The following is an 18,507-nucleotide window of genomic DNA, read 5'->3' as shown; positions in this document are numbered from 1 at the left end:
CATTTGTCGCCCTCCCCATCGCCATGACTGCTGATAGTGTGGAAAAGAATTGATTGTTATGCCACAGTAATGAGCAAAGGGGTCAGAAAGTTTGATAAGAGCAGGAAAAGTCATTTCCTGTGATATCATTAGCAGTATTTTAGAGAGCAGGTTCAGTAATTGCTATGGTAATTTTTGAATGGCTTTTGACTGTAAGAACACATAGGTAATTTTTTAAAGTTAGCATCTTTGCTAGTGGGAGAGAATTCCACTAAAATAGGGCAGTATGGTGTTACAGAGGGGCATGGGCTTGGGAAGCAGAAGGTCTGCTTTGTGCTGTGTGACTTCTTCAGGCCTCAGTTTTTCTTCTTAAAATGGGCTGTGGTAACATATATGCATCAGTGAGCAAGCACAAAAGGAAATTGTGAATCTCAGGATGTAGCTGCCTGCCAAGGCGATGCCTTCGATGGAGCAGAGCTGTTTTGCAAATATTTCAGGAAGTGCATGCCTGTACAAGAAATATCATGCATTTGATATTGCTGCGCAAACTGCAAAATTGGAAAGGGTGGCAAGTGCTTTTTTGATGGATAAATGCAGAATTTGCTTGAGTGGGTCCTGTTTTTAAAAGTATGAGATCTAGTTATGAGTCAACAGCAGACCTTCTGGTGGCTCCCCGGGGAGCACAGTCAGGCTATAGTATTGTGGGCCTTCTCCGGGTTGTTTTTGAGCAAAGTCATTGGTGTTCCTTTGGTTTTCAAGAGATGCTTTTAACCTTCCAGAGACTGAGAGCCACTACAAGTCTGTGTGCATGCAGATACACTTTGGTTTTTCACTGAGTTGATGGAAAATGTGCTACTCCTAGCTATGTCACCTCTTTGGAGCTTTTACCTTTTGTTTGGGGTTAGAAAGAACAAAGCCTGCAAATCCCTATACGCTGGAGAGCAATGAGGAAAGGACACTCTTCAGTGTATTTTACCTCCTAAGTGGGTTTTAATTCTTTCTTTCTTCTCTCCAGGTGCAAACAGATGACCTACCCAGATGACCTCCCCCAGATCTCTGTGGTCTTTATATTTGTAAATGAGGCGCTGTCTGTCATCCTGCGCTCCGTGCACAGCGTGGTGAATCACACCCCATCGCACTTGCTCAAGGAGATCGTTCTGGTGGATGACAACAGTGACAATGGTGATCATACGTAACTTTTCCTCTAAGTACTGTATCCTGTGTGGTTAAGGGACATGAAATGTAAATCAAAGGGAGTTTGGTCACTACGAGCTGAAATGCTTTTTCTTTTTTTTTTTTTTTTTTTTTAATGTTGGGATGAAACAGCATTGAGTCATTCTGCATTTAAACAGCTGGAGGAGGAAGGTCATACACGCAACCACTGATTTATGGCTGATAAGCTAGATCCTAAGTCGGTGTAAATTAACGTACCTCTACTGAAGTCAGTAGAATGTACAAGCGTTTGTGTTTGTTGATGAGAGGGTTGATTGAGCCACTTGCACAAAGCTGTGCGTAAATATTCACTATTTGTGTAACAAGTAAATGTTATGTGGATAAACCCTGCTGCTTTCACTGAAACTCTCATAGGATTAATAACGTTTGTATAGGCAATCTTAATATAGAAATGACACTTTTCTCCAAATTTTCAGATTCAGAGGAATCATTAATAGACTAAAAGTTTAAATTCTGCTTCCAAGGAAAAGCGGGGCTACAGATTCTCCTTAAAGATAGTTTTTCTCTTGTGCATGGCGGCACGCTCTACTTCTTCATGATTTAAATAGGTGCTGATAATATCAGATTTTGAGTCTGGTTTGGTGGGTTTTTTTGAGGTAGGGAGTAAATTAGACTATGAGAATGAAAAGAATGGGCACAAAGCACATGCAGCTTCCAGGTCATCTGGTTCATTAGTGTAAAAATAACCCTTCTGTTACAGCAATCATAAATCAAAATATTGGTGAGCTGTTGATCAACATGTTTCGCGGGACGGTCAGGTTTGAAGTTTTAGGATATGGGTGACTAGCAGTGTTGTTGTGTTTTAAGTAGTTATCCTTGGACTTCTGAAACAGTTGTGTCTTCTCAAACTGTATTTATTAAAATAAGATTCAAGTTTAGCATTTCCTCCGCAGATCAACAACTTTAAATCTGCTGTTTTAAGTTGCTGTTCCTCTTCAGGATCCCTGAAGAGAAAGGAGGGTTGAGAGAACAAATCAATAAAACAAAAATAAGTTCCAAAACCTATAGATTTAAGAAACTTTTTGTCCAATTCTGATTTCAGTTACGGCAGCGTAACCTATAGAGTAATTATGTGAGATTGCAAAGTGTTCGAGTCAATGTAATACAGAGGAGAATTGGACTCACTGTTTCTCAGTGAACTCTTATATGGCTTTTCTCTGTCATTCTTCTAGATAACTGGAGATTTATCAGGTCTTTGATTCTGATGATAATGATTCTATTGTGTAATATAGATCAGAAAAATGAGGCTTCTAGTGTCCTGGAAGCTCCTACTAGTTTTCCTAATAAATATATTTGAGTAAAAGCCTCATTATGAATAAGTTGCAGTGTAAATGAATTACCAAACTAGATGGATTTAAAAAAATAGAGAGACCATTTTGGTAATTTGCCTATTTACAAGCCTATTGAAATGAAGCTGAATAAAGGAGTGAATGAGTTCTGCTCTGTGGTTGAATGCCTGAAAATGAACAAAAGAGAAGTCTATTTGAAATCTTCAGTATCCATTTAGTTCAACAGAGAAGAAGCCTGGTATTGAGGAGTCTTAATTTTAAGAGTTTTCCCTTAAATATAATTAAGGGAAATTAATTGTGATCTGAATTAGGTCTTGACCCAAAATCCATGGAGGTTATTTTTCAAACTCTTATTGAATAGCATAAATCAGAAAAAAAAAAAAAAAATCACCAGTTCCACTGCTGTAAGGTCAGAATTGCTTCTCCAGAGGCCACTTGTAACCTAATGGAAATCATCAGAGAATTAGAATAGTGATTATTTAATAATATTTAGGCAAACTACCTCTTCAAAACAATGCTCAAATCCATCAGGCCATATTAAATGTGTGCAAATCTCTGATGGGTAGAGAATTTCTCTGAGCTGATAGGCTGGAACTGGCCCATGCCACAACTGGTACTTTTTGTGTCTGTGAGACTGACTAAGGGTTTAGGAATATTTTAGGATTTCTCTCCCTTTCTATTGAAGAATATATCAAAGTAAAATGTATCAAAGAATATCATAATGTTGAAGGGCTTCTCTCATTCTGAATATTTTTGTGGGGTTTTTGTCCTGCAGTTGAGCTAAAATTTAATCTGGACCAGTATGTCAATAAAAGATACCCAGGTCTGGTGAAAATTGTGCGCAACAGCAAACGAGAAGGACTGATTCGAGCCAGAATCCAAGGCTGGAAAGCAGCAACCGCTCCTGTCGTCGGGTTCTTTGATGCCCACGTTGAGTTCAACATTGGCTGGTAAGTTGTTGGCTGTTCCCACAGGGTGAGCAGTACTGTCACACCGTGCTCGGTGTCTCAAAGGCTGTGAAAGAGATTTGCTCAGCAGTGCAGGAGCTGAAACCTGTAGGGATGAGACGGCCGTAGGCTGGTGTTATCACACTAGCAATTACTTTTGAATAATATTCTTGATTATTGCAACATTGCTGACAGCCTTCTGCAATGCCTGCAAGATCCATAAAAAAAGCTGTTGTGCATGGTCTAGTAGAGCTCAGTGGAGAGAGGAGTAATTTAAACCGCAATGAATACGAAAGCTCCAAAGCAGTCAAATGGGGAGACACCATTAAGGAGGCTCTGGGCTGCAGGCAGATGCGTGCTTTCAAGTACCTTTTTTTTAATCTCCTTGTCATTTTCTATCCTTTCTTCTTAGAAACTTGAATACCGGTCTGATCTCCTCATAAATTTTCTTGCATTTACATTTGAGGGAAACCTTGAATTATTTCCTTCATTTTTAATGGGGCTTGAAATTAGCATGCTTTTCCACATCCCCTTTGTTTTGCAAGGAAGCAATATTGACTGCGGCCAGCACAGTTTTGGGCTTAATGGGACAGATCCGCAGTTGGAATAAAACTTTGTAGCACCACTTAGTGGCCAATATTTGGCATTATTGGAAGTCTGGACTGAAGGAACTGATATGTACAGTCAGCTGAAAAAGGGCTGCTGAGACCTTCAGTATGTAAAATGCGTATTTTCCAGAGGTAGGCTGGTGTTTGATAATGATGATGCAGGGTTATGGTGGAGCTGATTATGCTCTACAGTTCTGGGAGATGTCCCCAAATTAAAACTAAAAATAGCTGTACTTATAACCAGAGAGAAATTTAATTGCAAAGGAGTGAAGTGTTTATTTTTATATGTTCATGAATATCTTTTTAAAATGGAAGATGCAATAAAATAAGTCTTGTAGCGCACCTGGTTTATGTTCACCCTATTTTTTTTCCCCTAGGACCATGAAAGACTATAATAGCAGTTGTAGTAATTTTCTAGAAGCTTAAGAGCTGGTTTCACTTATTTATTTATTTCCTTTTAAAGCGACTAGATCTTTCAAATCATTGCAAACATTCATGTAGGGTAATATCAGCTACTGGACAGAAGTGGGGACTGGGGAGAGCGTGCTCTGGGGGCTGTTCCCAGTGCTTGTCCTGCCCGAGCTGCAGTTTGCTGACGCTTGTGGACAATTTTGTTATCACTTCTATAGAAGGCATACTGACGTACTCTACCCAAAGAAGCTAGGCAATGCAGTCAGTAAGAAAGGGATTTGTGGTTGCTTTTGGGTTTGTTTGGTTTTGATGGGTTTTTTTTTAACCTTACTGCTTTACATTAATGTCAGAAACGGTTGAAATCAGCATAGTAAGAACCTGGACTACTTAGTAAATCATTTAGTAAATCAGAGTGTGTGTCTAACCGAGATAAAAAGTGTTTGTGTTTACTGCATCCTCCCTGGTGTACTCTCCTTTCAACAAGTGTGCTGAAGTCTCAGTACTGCTGCTGAGCCAGGCTGTGCAGCTGCTTGGAGACCACTTGGCTTCTGGAGTAGCCGCAGAGGATGAATGAGAATAGCAAACGTGCACCAGAAGCATCACGTATCCCGTTGTTTCAGAGCCGCACGTGGAGGCTCAGAGTGTTCCCTTCTGGTGCTTCTCCTGTTGTTCCCCTCAACCTTCGGGGCTGCTGACAGCCATCTCAAACCTTGTTCTACCTGTTTCCTCCTAGTTTTAATTCTGTCCACCTTTGCACATGCAATTGCCTGTCATCTCAATTTTCATCTCATCATCATTTACTAGGAGGGACTAGAAGTTCCTTCCATCTGGTCTGCTTTATTTTTTCCCACTAGGTTAACATTACCCCTACTCCATAACTGTACAAACTTAGTAGTCACGCGGGAGTATCTTGTTAAAGTACTGCTGTTCTATTCTTCTACTAAGTCTCATCTTGCATGACTATTTCCCCCCATTTTCAATGTATATTCATGTATTCAGAGGCCACGTGGATTGCTCCCACTCAAAGCTGTCTGTGGATTATTTGTGAGGCAATTAAAAAGAAGCCAATTCCTTTGCCACAGGAAAGAGCATTAGCTTTCTGTTTGGTTTGTGTTCCATCTAAAAGTCAAGTACCTGCGGTGCAATTTTTGTCTTCCAGTCTATGGCTGCTTTACCTGCCTAATCAGTTGGCAGATTAATTCATAAAGAATCAGAGGAGGTCTTCATCACTTTCTCATGAAATATGCAGGACTCAGACAACAAAAAAAACTTCTCTTTAAACAATAGTTGCCCCATTTATGGGTGAGCTTTTTGCCTTATATCGCACTGTAGCATTTTCTAGGCTCTCACAGCATTACTCTCCAGGGACACTTCTTCTAAACTAAAATACAATCTGGTAAGATATAAAAAAAATACTCTACAACCTGGCAGGTCAAATTAACTATTGAATTATTTATTTTGCTGTGCTTAATTGCTGCCTTTTTGCTTCTTAGGTGTTGAAATGTATTAGTGCAGAGCAGAGATTTTTCTACTGACCTGTTCCCCTTAAGGCTTTTGACAGCGTGAGCCAATACTGCTGCCGGGAGTGGAGAGGACCAGCTGAAAGGGAGGCCATTATTATTAATTCTCAAATGGAATTTTAAAATAAAATTATATGATAATGTATGTGTACAATTCGTGTGTAAAATTCTGCCTGTCCTGCAGTAGAACCTTGTCTGTTTTTAATGGTTATTAATGTCAATAGGAGTCAGCATCTAGAGTCAGCAGCCCAGCAGAATCAATAGGTGTGAAAAGCTCCTGGACATTCCTCTCTGAGGATATATTTTGGCTTGTATAGTTCAGTTTTCCCTTCAGTTCCGAAGATTTCGGCATTCCTGCTCTGACTTTTGTATTAGGTCCACCCACTGTGCATTAAGCAACACACAGCAGCACTGAGTAGAGACCATTGCACCCTGGCTGCTAATTGTGTTGCAGAAGATGTAGAGCATTACACAGACTCCTGTCTCTGAGAGGTGGGAAAGAATAACATGATAAGGAGAAGAGAACTTCACTACATTATATCTGGGAGTGGGAAAGAGAGATAGCAGAGATGGGGTGTTAATTCTCTGGGTGAGAAAAAGGACATATCGAGTGAAGGAGAGCAGAAATCAGTAAGTGAAAGGCAGAGACCACAATATATTAGCAGCCATAAAGAGGGTGCTAGGAGTCATAAAAGAAGACATAATGATAGAGTATTATACTTGCATTCTATCTTAGGAATTGCTTTTGCTCCTATCACAGAGGTAGTATCAGAGCACTGAATGGAGTTATGCAGTCCTGTAGTAATTAAAATTTTTCCAGACAAAGGGGGAGTATCAATAAGGAAGCAGTGGAGTAAAAGGGTTTAATCAAAAGATTTCAATATACCAGAGAGACGGAGACAGCCCGACATGATAAAGAGGACCTGAAACATAAGCCGAGTATCCGTCAGATTGTGCCACACACATCCCATCATTATGGGTTATCCCTGAAGTTGGAAGTGTTTAAAAAATATAGAAAACTGGTATTTTAATGAACTAAGAAGAAGAGGTAAAGATCAAGATCCCTAGGTCTACGGATGATACTTTGCAGATGCTATTTTATACTGTAGTACATAGTACAATTTGCTGTAGTGGCTGTAAGCAATGGACTCCCAAGAAAGTGTGTAAAGAAAAAAGGAAGTTGATTTCCTCCTAATCATCTGCTGGCTTTGGTTATCCCAAGTACTCTGTAACAGAGACATGGTTATGCTTTTGTAGGGCAAAGCCACGAGGTCTTTGTTCCCCTGAAAGCTCCCTTGTTAATATTTTCACGCAATGAACCAGAAGCCAATCTCTACCAGCAGTTAAACTCTGCATCCTCCCAGTTCAAGCTCAGGTGGCTCTTCGGAGACCTGGCAAGGTCCAGGTGGTTCTGTCCTTCTAGTGAGAGAAGTGCTGAAGGCGAGGGTGAAATTACGTTTGCAGCCCTTCTCCTGTGCAGTCCCTCCCCTCTGGCGGGTTCGCACCCATCACTCCTGCTCAGGACGTGGTTCATTGCAGCATCCCTGGGACCGTGCGGAGTTTGACCTGGAAAGTTTTATTTATGCAAACGCAAAGGAAAGGACATGTGTTTATTAAGGAAGGTTTTTTCTCATCTGAAGCCTCAATTTGGTAAGTTAATGGAATACACGTTTTAGATAGGAAAAGCGAACTAATATTATCTGAGCGAAGAGGGAAGTGTGCAAGATAAGCCATGTGGGCCTTGCAGATTCATGGGACAGTGCCAGCTTCCATACAGAGGACATGCCAGGAAAGCAACTTCGACTATTCATCTACCTAAACAACCTAGGGTGTTCATTGAAGCATCCTCAGTGCTTTTCACTGGTGCAGAAAAGAGCTATTCAGATTTGGCAGCCAAAGAGCTGATCTTTAACTCTCCAGCACGCGTTTATGCCGCGTTCGCTCCATTCTGGCTGGGGGCTGCAGGTCTGAAACCTCCCCAGGCACACAGGAATGCTGATAGAGATGTCAGGTAAAACAGATGGGGAATTTCTCTCGCCTCTTAGAGACCAAGGAAGGGAGTATGAAATTTATTTATTTATTTTTAGTTCTCTGAACACTTATTTACAGGAAAGGCATTCTGCGTGAAATACTCCTCAGTTGGCCTCAGTGAAGAATTATGTATGTCAGTAGATCTGCTTGTCTGCATCTGATAAATGTATATTGTCAGTGAAATGTGAGGTAGCGTATAAAATCACATGCAAAATAAGCTTTCAGTTTACACAGATTTTTTTGCTTACATTTCTGTGTAAAGTTTTTACTTCACGGTACCTGACGGTGGCACAGCCAGAGTAAAATATGGTATTACACCCACTGAGCCAAAAAATCTAGCAGATGAGACCATGTTGCCTTGCATTTATGTCTTATAAAGACTCTTCCTTAAGTCCTTGCAATTCTGATTTGTGAAAAGGGGGCAAAAAAGGTTAGATTTTTTAATATTAGTTCTTCATTTTTTATTGGAGTGATGTTGGAGAGGAAAAAATGATGTACGTGTTTATCTCAAAAGAACCCAGAGATTAGGATATTTGGGTACTCACTTGGGACTGGGCAGAATTCAAGAAAGACATTTCCCAATGCAATTCCTGTCATCTAGGAAAGAATCTACTTCTGGAAAAATTCAAATTTTTGTACAGACAAAGTGACATTGTGGGGGGCGGGGGGAGCTGGGAAAGAAGGGATTTATTGACAAATGCCTTGTTCTGTCGTTCTAATTAAGAACTGAAAAATATTCTGGGTTCGTTCCTCAGATGATGCATGTTAGCAAAGCGTCCCTGAAGTTGTGAAGGCCATTGAAGTAGAAGAGTTGGCCAGCAGAGGATCTGGCCTGCGGCATGCGTGTGGTTTCTCTTAGATCACGTGCATTTATTCCTATGTTGTGCCTTTTTAAAAGTCTGCTTGAAATCAGCAGGTGTTTTTACATATTTAAAAAGGTGAATTATATAATCATGTGTGCTGAGGAGCTCATTACTAACTACTTTTTATCTGTTTTTTATCTGGAAGAAGCTGTTCTTTTCAGCGTTGTGAAAAATCAGACTTCCCCATTGGTATGAGCTCTCCGGCAATCTGATAAGGATGTAAGACAGCATACAATTTTTGTTTGCTGTGGTTTCCCGTGGGGTTTGAGCCGTTCTGAATTGGCCCGATATTAAATACAGAATGCATATATGTTCAGAGACAGACTTACAATGGCATTAGAGAGGCCTGTGTGATCACATTATGACCCCTGCCTCGGCTCTCAATCTTCTTACAGGCTTATTCTATACTCGGGGTTAAATCCTGCCGTCCAATTCTTTTCCGAACTCTAATGTTTATCTTGGGAGCACTTACTCTTTGCCCACAGTACCGGCATTTCTGGAGCTCTCACTGAAGTCATCGTGGGTGCTCAACACCTTGGAAAACACAGTGTTAATCCAGAAGTTGACCCACTGGTAGGCAAAAGCATTAAATGCATGAAATGCATGTGCTGTGTTTAGTGATGCGCTCATCAGTATTTGACAAATCCATTTATTGTGAATTTGTTCCCAATCAGATATTCCTTCCACAAATTCCCCAAGAGAGTTTTGGTCAGGAGTGGTGACTTACCGAGGCACCTGCTGTGGATGCTTCTCCCAGCACGTCCTTGAGCCTGTGGGAAGCCCACTGTTGCGTGAAAAGGGGACAAGCGGTTTTGGCAGAAGATAAACCCCCTTGCGTTCTAACACTCCTCACCGAGGTGGGAGGCCAGGTGCGGCTAGGCTTAAATTCTGAGTGATGCCCAATTCAGCACTATCAGTCCAATCGCGTTTAATATGTATTAAACTATCACGATTTGGATACACTAATAGTGGACTGCACCTTCAGTCTAGTCGTGCTCCTGAACTAGCACGGCCTCTCTCAAGTTTTGGTCGCGTTCAGTGAGAAAGCGAAACGACCAGCTACTTAAACAGTGCAGTTTATTTAAACAACAGATATACAGGTTCTTTAGGATTGCCGGTGATAAATACGCTGTCTGCAAAGCACGTGCAAATAAAGATATTGTTAAGTATACAAACGCGCGACAAAATTATAAATGATACAGCCTGGCTATAAACGTAGGGCAGAGATTCTCTAGAGAAATTTCTAAGTCCCCGAGAAAGCGCTCGGTGTAATCGAAGTCTTACCCAAAGGCGTCCCTATGGGGGGGAAGAAAGGCTCAGCCCGTCGACTGATCCCGGAAATCAGCGATGGAATTCTTCGTGATGTTGTCTTCCCTGGCATCCCCTCTCTCTTGGGCTATTTTATACTATTTTTTATCTTCAAAGTGGAGTTTGAGTGACTTTAGTCATACGTACTTTTATTATGATTAATGTACTCAAGGAGGAGTGTTCACACCTCGGGGGCAGATAGTCTCCGGGATGGAGGTGTGTTTTGGTACATTGTGGTGAGCAAAGTTCGCACAAAGGACAGCATTTCATCAACATTTGACGAAATGTTGGCTCGGGTAGCGTGTAGGCCGCTTATCTGTTCTGTAGTACGATCTCGTCCCCATATCTGCTATTCGTCACAAGGGAAGGCCACGGAACAAGCGCGTTCCGTTCCATCCCTCGTGTAGTTTCGCAAACAACCTTGTACAGGGAATCACAGATGTGGCATTCTTCGTGTGCTAGCTGCGGCTGTATTCTACCTCAGAATCCTCTTGATTTTATGACTTTCCTTAATGTGTGAACAATGCTGTACTTTTGTATTCTTGGCCAATTTAGTAATTATTCCACACCCACCAAAATCCTGGGGCAGCTGTATGCTCTGTGGAGTTTCAACCAAGCACTGTCAGTGGCAGGGCCGAGTCCTGGGAATGAGACTTCCGCAGTGTGTTACTGTATTTCTGGAACTGCTTCAGAGAAATAAAACCCAAGTGAAAATACCCTTTAGCCTTGTGGAGTCTGTAAGAAAGCTAAATTTACTGGCCTTTCTCTTCTGGCTTTAACCATTCACCAGCAATCTATTCAGAGTGAGAGGAGGACACAAACAAATGTATATTTTTAGAGAGGATAAAAGGGAGGAACTTCTTGTGTCTCTCAAGTTCCAGCCCAGATTGTCTCCTTCGTTTTTATTAGGTGGAAAAAAGAACTGGGTGATGTGAAGCACTACTTTTAAAGTTGAACCTTTTGATTATGTTTAGTTTACTGAAATCCATCACATCTGTGAATATGCCTGGGAGAATTTTTCCTCTTGCTCCAGTAAATAGCTTGTTAACAATGCATGCTACTCTGTGCCCATAGAGTATGTTGACTCAGAAGCAGGCTAGAAACCTAATATTTTTGTGTGTGTGAAAAATAGAGATGAATCTCAAAATTCACATCTGGCTTATGGTCCTAATCAGGCAGGGCTGAATCTTACCTCACCGCCAGCAGTGGCCACGTGGAAAGGAAATACTCAGACAACATACTGCAGCTCATCCGCATAGCACGTTGAACATACTTGCACTTCAGCAACCTCTTCCACTCTGGCCTTTTAGTCCCGGGAGCTGCCAAGAGCACCTGACTTCTGCAGATGCAGACTGAAAAAAACAAGTCAAGGGGGAAAAAAAACCAGGGAAAGAACACTAGTGTCTGTAAAGAGGATGAGTAAATCTACATAATAATGTAGCAGCTTAAAATTAGGAAAAAAAAATAGAAATTACTAGGAAAGATTTAATCATAATCCTTTCAAAAACCTGAAGCAATTAGACAAAGCCAGAATTACCAGCACAGTTGACAAAGGATTTGATGAATGTGCAGCGCAGCTTACAGAGACAAAGACACCGTGTAAGTCCATTGAGCCTAATAGAGCCACTCCAAGGCTGGACTTTGCTAGCAATGAATAGCAATAAAAACCCTTCACATTTCATGGCTTACTTAAGATAAGCAATGTAAAGACAGTCCATTACCCAGTCCTGTTGAAGCTTGTAGTCCTTCTTCACTGGTCATTACCTAGGGATCTTGGCAGGCAGAAAAGCAGAGCGCAAGCGGTGTCGGTGGTGCAGAGGGCATTGGCAGAATCTGGGATTTCGGTGTGCCTGTAGATCTCACTGAGACGAGCGAGGGCTTGGTGTCTGAATACCCCGTTGCTATTTCTGCTGTCCCTGATCAGGCAAGACAAGCTGTGAAATCCCACAGGTGTATGATGCTTAATGAAAAGGCTCTCCATTCTGAGTTTTGCTAACAGAGAACTCTGCACTGGATTTTGTCTTTCCGTCTGTGACTCCAAGCCTGCTCTCTTATTTGTGGGTGTGAATGTATTTTGGAAGTTAGATAAATGTGTGGTCTCTCCAGACACTGAACTTTTTCCCATTCCTGATACCTGTGGGGATGTGATTTCCAGACAGGGGAAGAAAATCACCTCCATTGTGGGGGGTGGGATGTTGTGAAAATGAAGTTCCAGCACTTTCATACCAATTTACTCCATAACCTCAGCATGGCACTTCACTTCATCTGTAACCTGAGGGTAGAGTTGTCAACACGTGTTGAAGTAGTAATATCTTCATCATTCACATTTCTCAGGTACAAAGGACTGAAACAGAACTTCCAATGGACAGCTTTCAGACACCTCAGATTTCATGAAAGTTCAAAATATGAGATTTCCAATTAATAGATTGATAGAGATTGGTATTGCACCAAAAATTGCAGCTGGCAGTAAGAGAGTAAGAGAGACCTCAGGGCATTCCAGTGATGGGGGGTGCATTGATTTATTCCCAGAATAAATAAAGTAGAGTAACAAAACAATAGAAGTTGCACACGAGATGAACATCTCTCTCGGAACCTTCCTGGCCAGTGGGAGTTTCTGCAACTTGCAGTGTCATTCTTTTCTTTCCACCATGCTTGTCATCATCCTTTTTATTAAAACTTCCGTGCTCTGTGTTATTGGCATCCAGTTGATAAATTCAAATGCCATTTTTCTACAGGAATCAAAATAAAACTAGTTTAACTCTCCCTGAATTCTCTCCAAATGAAATGCTGGGACACTTTGTCTTTTTGTCGGTTATGCTCTTATTTTACGTTGTTTTGTGATGGTTTATTTGCAGTAAGTAGCTCATCATCAATACTCAAGGGTTTCACTGAATCCGTGTCTCTCTTTACTGATGTGGGAGGGGTAAAAATGAGAGAAAGCAAAAGAACACGCTCTCATGTAAGCAATATGGAGTCTGCGTACGTAAAAGACAAACATTTTGTCTGTACTCCAGTACAGAGAAAATGCTGTTTTCTTGCAGAATAGACCTGAAAATTTATGATAGTTCAGATTGAGGCAGTGAAGATTGAAAATGGAGGTTGAGTTAATTTCATAACTTGTCCTTTTCTGTTGGCCTACACGAGAAAATACATGGTGACAAACTAAATATAAGACAACAAACAAAATACAAGGTAACAAACTTGAAACCACAAAGGAACCTTTGTTGCTTTTTAACCACCAACAAAAAGAATAATGAGAAAAGATCAGTGCTCAAATCCTACTGCCTCTGTGAATTGCTGCAAACCACCATTCCCTTAAAGATACACGTGAGGGCTCTGCAAAATCTTCAAAGCTTATTTCAAGGGGAAACACAGTTACAAAGGAGTGAACCGGTGGCTGTTCCTAATACCGCTTTGAGAAGTGCTTTCCACCCTTATGCAAGTCCTGCTACCTCTTTGGAGCAGTTTCTCTGTAAATTCATAGCAACTTCAGACTGCCTTGGTCAGAAATGAATGTTTGCACTGAAGCTTTTTACTCTACTGAAACACTTTGGGGTGTAGCTTCTGTTGAAAGCGCATTGATGTTTTAAAGCCGTTTTAAAGCCTTTTGAAATGATGGCACATTTCCTGCAGCTCCCTGCTTTTGCACCATCTGGCAATTGAAATCTTCTCATGACCAAAGCGGTTTTAGAAGGCATAATGCAGCCACACTTGTCATTCAAACTGGGTCCGATGGGGTCAGTCCTTAGGAAATAAGATTAAAACCTTTGAGTAACCTTCAGATTCGTTCGGTCCCTGGTGTGTGTTTTGTTCTTTAGGCCTTGTCAGCAAGAGCAGGTATTGAATCGCTACCAGGCATCCTGGTGGTGTAGCTGTTAGGGGACCATTTAGTTACTCTTGGTGATAGTGTCTCTCAACGCTTGCCTATTGCAAAATGAAATTACAGTCTCCAGGCCTCAGAAAAAGTTTTTGGTAAAATTTTGTGTTGTTAAACTCTGGTACAGCTTCATAAAGGCAATAATTCATGTGCTGTTGCTACGTGAAGTATTCCACACCAAGACCCAGCCTCTTCAGTGTGTGACAGTGACCTGTATTGGATCCCGCGACGCTGTGTTCTGGGCTGCTATCTCCCTCCGTCGCTGCTTGGTATTAGAGAACTTTGTTTTATCAGACTGCAGAGCAGGACCTGGGATTACTGGATGGCTATAAAACATTTTGCTTTTTTTATTGTTCTCAGGGTGGAACCTGCACTTACCCGGATCAAAGAAGATCGAAAGCGGATCATCTTACCAGCAATTGACAATATCAAGTACAACACTTTTGAAGTGCAGCAATACGCCAACGCAGCCCACGGCTATAACTGGGGCCTCTGGTGCATGTACATAATCCCACCGCAGGACTGGCTCGATAAAGGGGATGAGTCAGCTCCCATCAGGTAAATCTCCCATGTGCTGTCACTTTGGTACTAGCAATGTTTCCATCTCAGCTGTCTGCCGAGGGGGAATTTAAGCGAAGCAAGGCTAGAGGTTCGTACGGGGATAGCAAAATGAAACTGAGGAAAACAGATGGCTCTCCAAAGCTGGGGATGAATGTGTCGCATCTCAGAGCTGCACCACAACACACCCAGGAGTGTATGTGCTCTAGTTGTGAATGCGTGGTTCAAGTTCACATTGTAGCCTTTAGTAGGACAGCAGGATCTTTTTCACCTATGCTTTTAGTTTCCAATGGACTCTGGCACGAGTAATAAACCAGTGGAACATCGTGTATATGACAAACAAAGGTATTTTGTATGTGAGTACAAAGAGGCTGGCTTCACTCTTGGTCTGTAGGCAGCACTCTTGGCCATCAGCCCAAACCAGAGCCTCCCAGCAACACTGGTAGGAGATGTGTTAGCCTTGCCTTGTTCGAGACTTGCTCTTTTTTTTGAGAACTTTGCACGTGTTCTGAGTTTTCCTACTGGATTAATTTTAAAATGAAACTGGACCACATAGTTAGAGTGCCAATTTATTTTTCTCTATAAGGGAACATTTTACCTTACAGAAGTGGAACTTTCTAAGGAAATACTGTTTCGGGAATTGTGGTAGTGTTTTTGAGAATTGTTACAGAGGAAAAACAGGGACTGATAAGAAAGGGACATTCTTTCCCCTTCCTTTGAAAATTCACATCTCCTAGCCCTTCATCTCCAGTGCAGATGCTTGTCAGTTCCTCTGAGTTGTACTGTGCTGGGTGAAGGGTACGATTGTTAGCAACTGTTGAAACAAAGGCTAAAAAAAATGAAACCCAAGTATGCGCTTTAGGTTGCTCTGCCCTATTTCTAAGATTTCTTAGGAAGGACATAAATTACCACCTTAGAGTAATCTTCGTTTTGCTGTTTATCAGCTTCATCCCGAAGTTGAAACTCTATTGTATGGTCCCAATGTAGGCTCTGGCAGAGAAGCTGATGTTCTTCCCTTCCAGTGTAGAGCTTGAGTTATCAGGCCCTGAGAAGTCCACCCAAGCACTTCAAACAACATGCACAACTGAAAAGGTCCAAGTGGTCTTTTGGAAGGGAAAGGACACAGAGGAACGAATCGCATTCCTAGGTGATCAGTAGGGTGAGGCCATCTCACAGGATCCGTCCCTCATACGGAGAGTAATATTTCAATCCATATTTGAGCAAGTGTTGCAGGTTGCACTTAGGTTCATTCTCATGCCCCGGGACTGCAAAACAGAGCTGTACAGTAACATTAACCTTATTTACTACAAGACAGCACAGTCCTTCATCACTGACCCTTTGCTCAGCTTGAAACCTCAATAAGCAGGAAAGTAATTACTTAGAAAATCAGTTTTCCTGGATAACGTGCCCTGCTGTCCTCACATTGTTTTAAAAGGGCAGATGTTTTATATCTATTTCACTCAGCCCTGAGAAATAGTTTATTGATGAGGGAAAATTAATCAGCCGAAGCTTTCACTCCTGAAATCGGGGTTTCAGTCTTTTATTCCTGAAAGGTTTTGCACACTTCATTACTTCCAGTTTATATGTGAAATCACTGTATTAATTTTCACATGAGTAGTTCTAGTATTTGAGTATCTTCTGTTCCGGAGGCAATGATCACACATCAGGTAAGACTGAACTAAGATGTTAAACCTCAGCAAGTTCTTAGACATGATTTTCAGTGGTGGTAGCTCGTGCACTCCCTCGAGTATGGAAGCTGTGTCTGCAAAACGCTTCTGGAAATTCAATTACAATTCTTTTTAATGGAGAATAAGGAATCTTATCCCTGTAATGCTGGGATAAGAGTGTTTTTTCGGCACTATGGGGCCTGATTTACCATGGGCTTTCCTCAGGTTTATGTTCAACCTCTTGCTGGAGTTATGCTGGCACTGAGTTGGGCTGATACAGAAGTGAATAAGGTCTGAACTCAAGCACTGAGTAGTGTTGAAATCTGATGCACGTAAGTAGCTGGCTCCTGAGAGCAACAATTTTCTTCTGAACCTGAGTGAAGCAACCCTCCAATTCAACAGTGCGCAAACTGCCCAGAGACAGATGAGACAAGCAGCACAAGGAGGAGAGCGCCCAACCCTTGCTGGCAAATATCAGGAGCACTGAGACGTTGTGATTGCATAAGTATCTCTCCTGCAAATTATGAATTACATGCCCTAAAGTGCAGACACATCAATGTGGAACCGTGAACACTTATCTGTCTCCCTGGGAACATGTGCTTTGCAGGCAGTGATCTTGGAGAGTGGAGCATCCACTTTATAGCCACACTGCACTGATTTCTGATGGGCCTCCGAAGCAGCAGCGCCTGGATGGATTTTGCTAAAGGATTTGGCTGTGCTGTTCTGTTCTGCCTCCCTACAGAAAGACAAGGCAATTTTGTGGCTTTTAAGTGATATGCTAGTGTAATTACGGTAATGGAAAGAGTGAATATGCAAGTGTTATTGATGAAAAGGTTCAGGAAGTCTGTACTGAGAACTGAGATTTGAAAGTACACATGATGGGAACTTAGTAGCTGTAGAAAATTTAAGGTGTATTTTCAAAAGGAAGTCAGACTAGCAAGCAAACTTTTTCAAAAATCTCTGTTGGTTTAGTACAAATTTTGGTTTTGTAACGAGCTTTCCAAACCATACACTGCAACTATGATTTCTGTTTCAGTCCAGTTCGCAAGGCATGCAAACTGGTCCACATTGCTGGTCTTTGGATCCAGGTGTCTGTTCAGGGCATTCATAAGATTGCCGGACTGTTCATCAGCGTGAAAACTACAAGTTTATTTAGTCCTTGCTGACACTGTCCCTCTTAAGGCTTCCCTTGACACTGCCTTCAATAAATAGTAGGTTTGTTTTGTGTCTCTGTGTGTTTTGTAAAAGAAAAGGCTAATAACTAATAACCCCATGACTGGTTTTGTGGTTGGTGTTGCTGAATACTTCCTCCCAGATCTCCAAAGGGATTAAAGATTTTCAGTGTTAAAAAAAATGCGTACCCTGGTATCAGTGAGGATCAGAGCCCTGGCATTTCTGATGTTTGCATTGTATGAATAAATATCATCGATCTGCAGAATTGGGTGAGACATTTAGAAAGCAGAGTCCAATTCCTGTTTTCTTCTGGGATTATACAACAGATGTGCGTACTTCTTTTCTCAGAAGTTTTCTATTTGAAGCCTGATCCTCTGCCTTCCTGAACACTAACAGTGGTGTGATCCTACTCAGAGCCTTGCTGGGGAGGAACAGGAATTGTTCCTCAAGCCAGTGGGGCACCGTATAGGCGGTTGTGTCAAGTGCACACCATAAAATGTCAGATCAGCTGTTGTGGTCCAAGCGACAAAGGGGATGTGACCTTGAAGTGCAAACAAAGGTAAAGAAAAAGCAAGAACAAAGTGTCAGATTTTGTAAAGATTTCTGATACAGTTTGAAGTCGGTTCTATTTTTTTTTCCACGTTAATACTCTGAAATTCAGAACAATTGATGTTCCCCAAATTGCATTCTGCAGGCAATCCATTTTGCATGTTTGACATTTGAGATGTAAGATGTCTCTAACAGGAAGATTTAAATGAGGATTGTTATTTTGACACGCTGTGTCCATCACGTCATTTTCCATTTGTGTTCCTGAGAACACACTGCCCAAAAATGTCCTTATCATCTGGCAACAAACTGTGTAACAAAGGAACCTGTTTCAAAGGGTTTCTAATGAATTTGATTATGCATTGAAACAAGCTGGGTTTTTTTCTATATGCAGAAGATACTACTGGGTTTTGGAACAGTGAGGAAGGTTTCTGGCATCCTGAGCTCTGGTTCATCTTCCCTCACCTGCCGTGATTATGATGGACTGCTCTGTGTTT

The 18,507-nt window shown here is 41.6% G+C and overlaps 1 protein-coding gene across 2 annotated transcripts in view; it reads left to right on the top strand.

Annotated features, from left to right (window-relative positions):
• GALNT9 (polypeptide N-acetylgalactosaminyltransferase 9) overlaps positions 1-18,507 on the top strand; it is a 213,507-nt gene that overhangs the window by 113,454 nt on the left and 81,546 nt on the right. For both annotated transcript variants that reach the window (XM_054219677.1, XM_054219675.1), the window contains 3 exons: positions 995-1,161; positions 3,277-3,451; positions 14,427-14,624. In XM_054219677.1, coding sequence (XP_054075652.1) covers positions 995-1,161; positions 3,277-3,451; positions 14,427-14,624 — 540 coding nt within the window. The remainder of the gene's footprint in view (positions 1-994; positions 1,162-3,276; positions 3,452-14,426; positions 14,625-18,507) is intronic.

Source organism: Rissa tridactyla, chromosome 13 (genome assembly GCF_028500815.1).
Source record: "Rissa tridactyla isolate bRisTri1 chromosome 13, bRisTri1.patW.cur.20221130, whole genome shotgun sequence".
In the NCBI taxonomy this organism is placed as follows: domain Eukaryota; kingdom Metazoa; phylum Chordata; class Aves; order Charadriiformes; family Laridae; genus Rissa; species Rissa tridactyla.
This window is presented reverse-complemented; position numbering and strand designations above follow the sequence as displayed.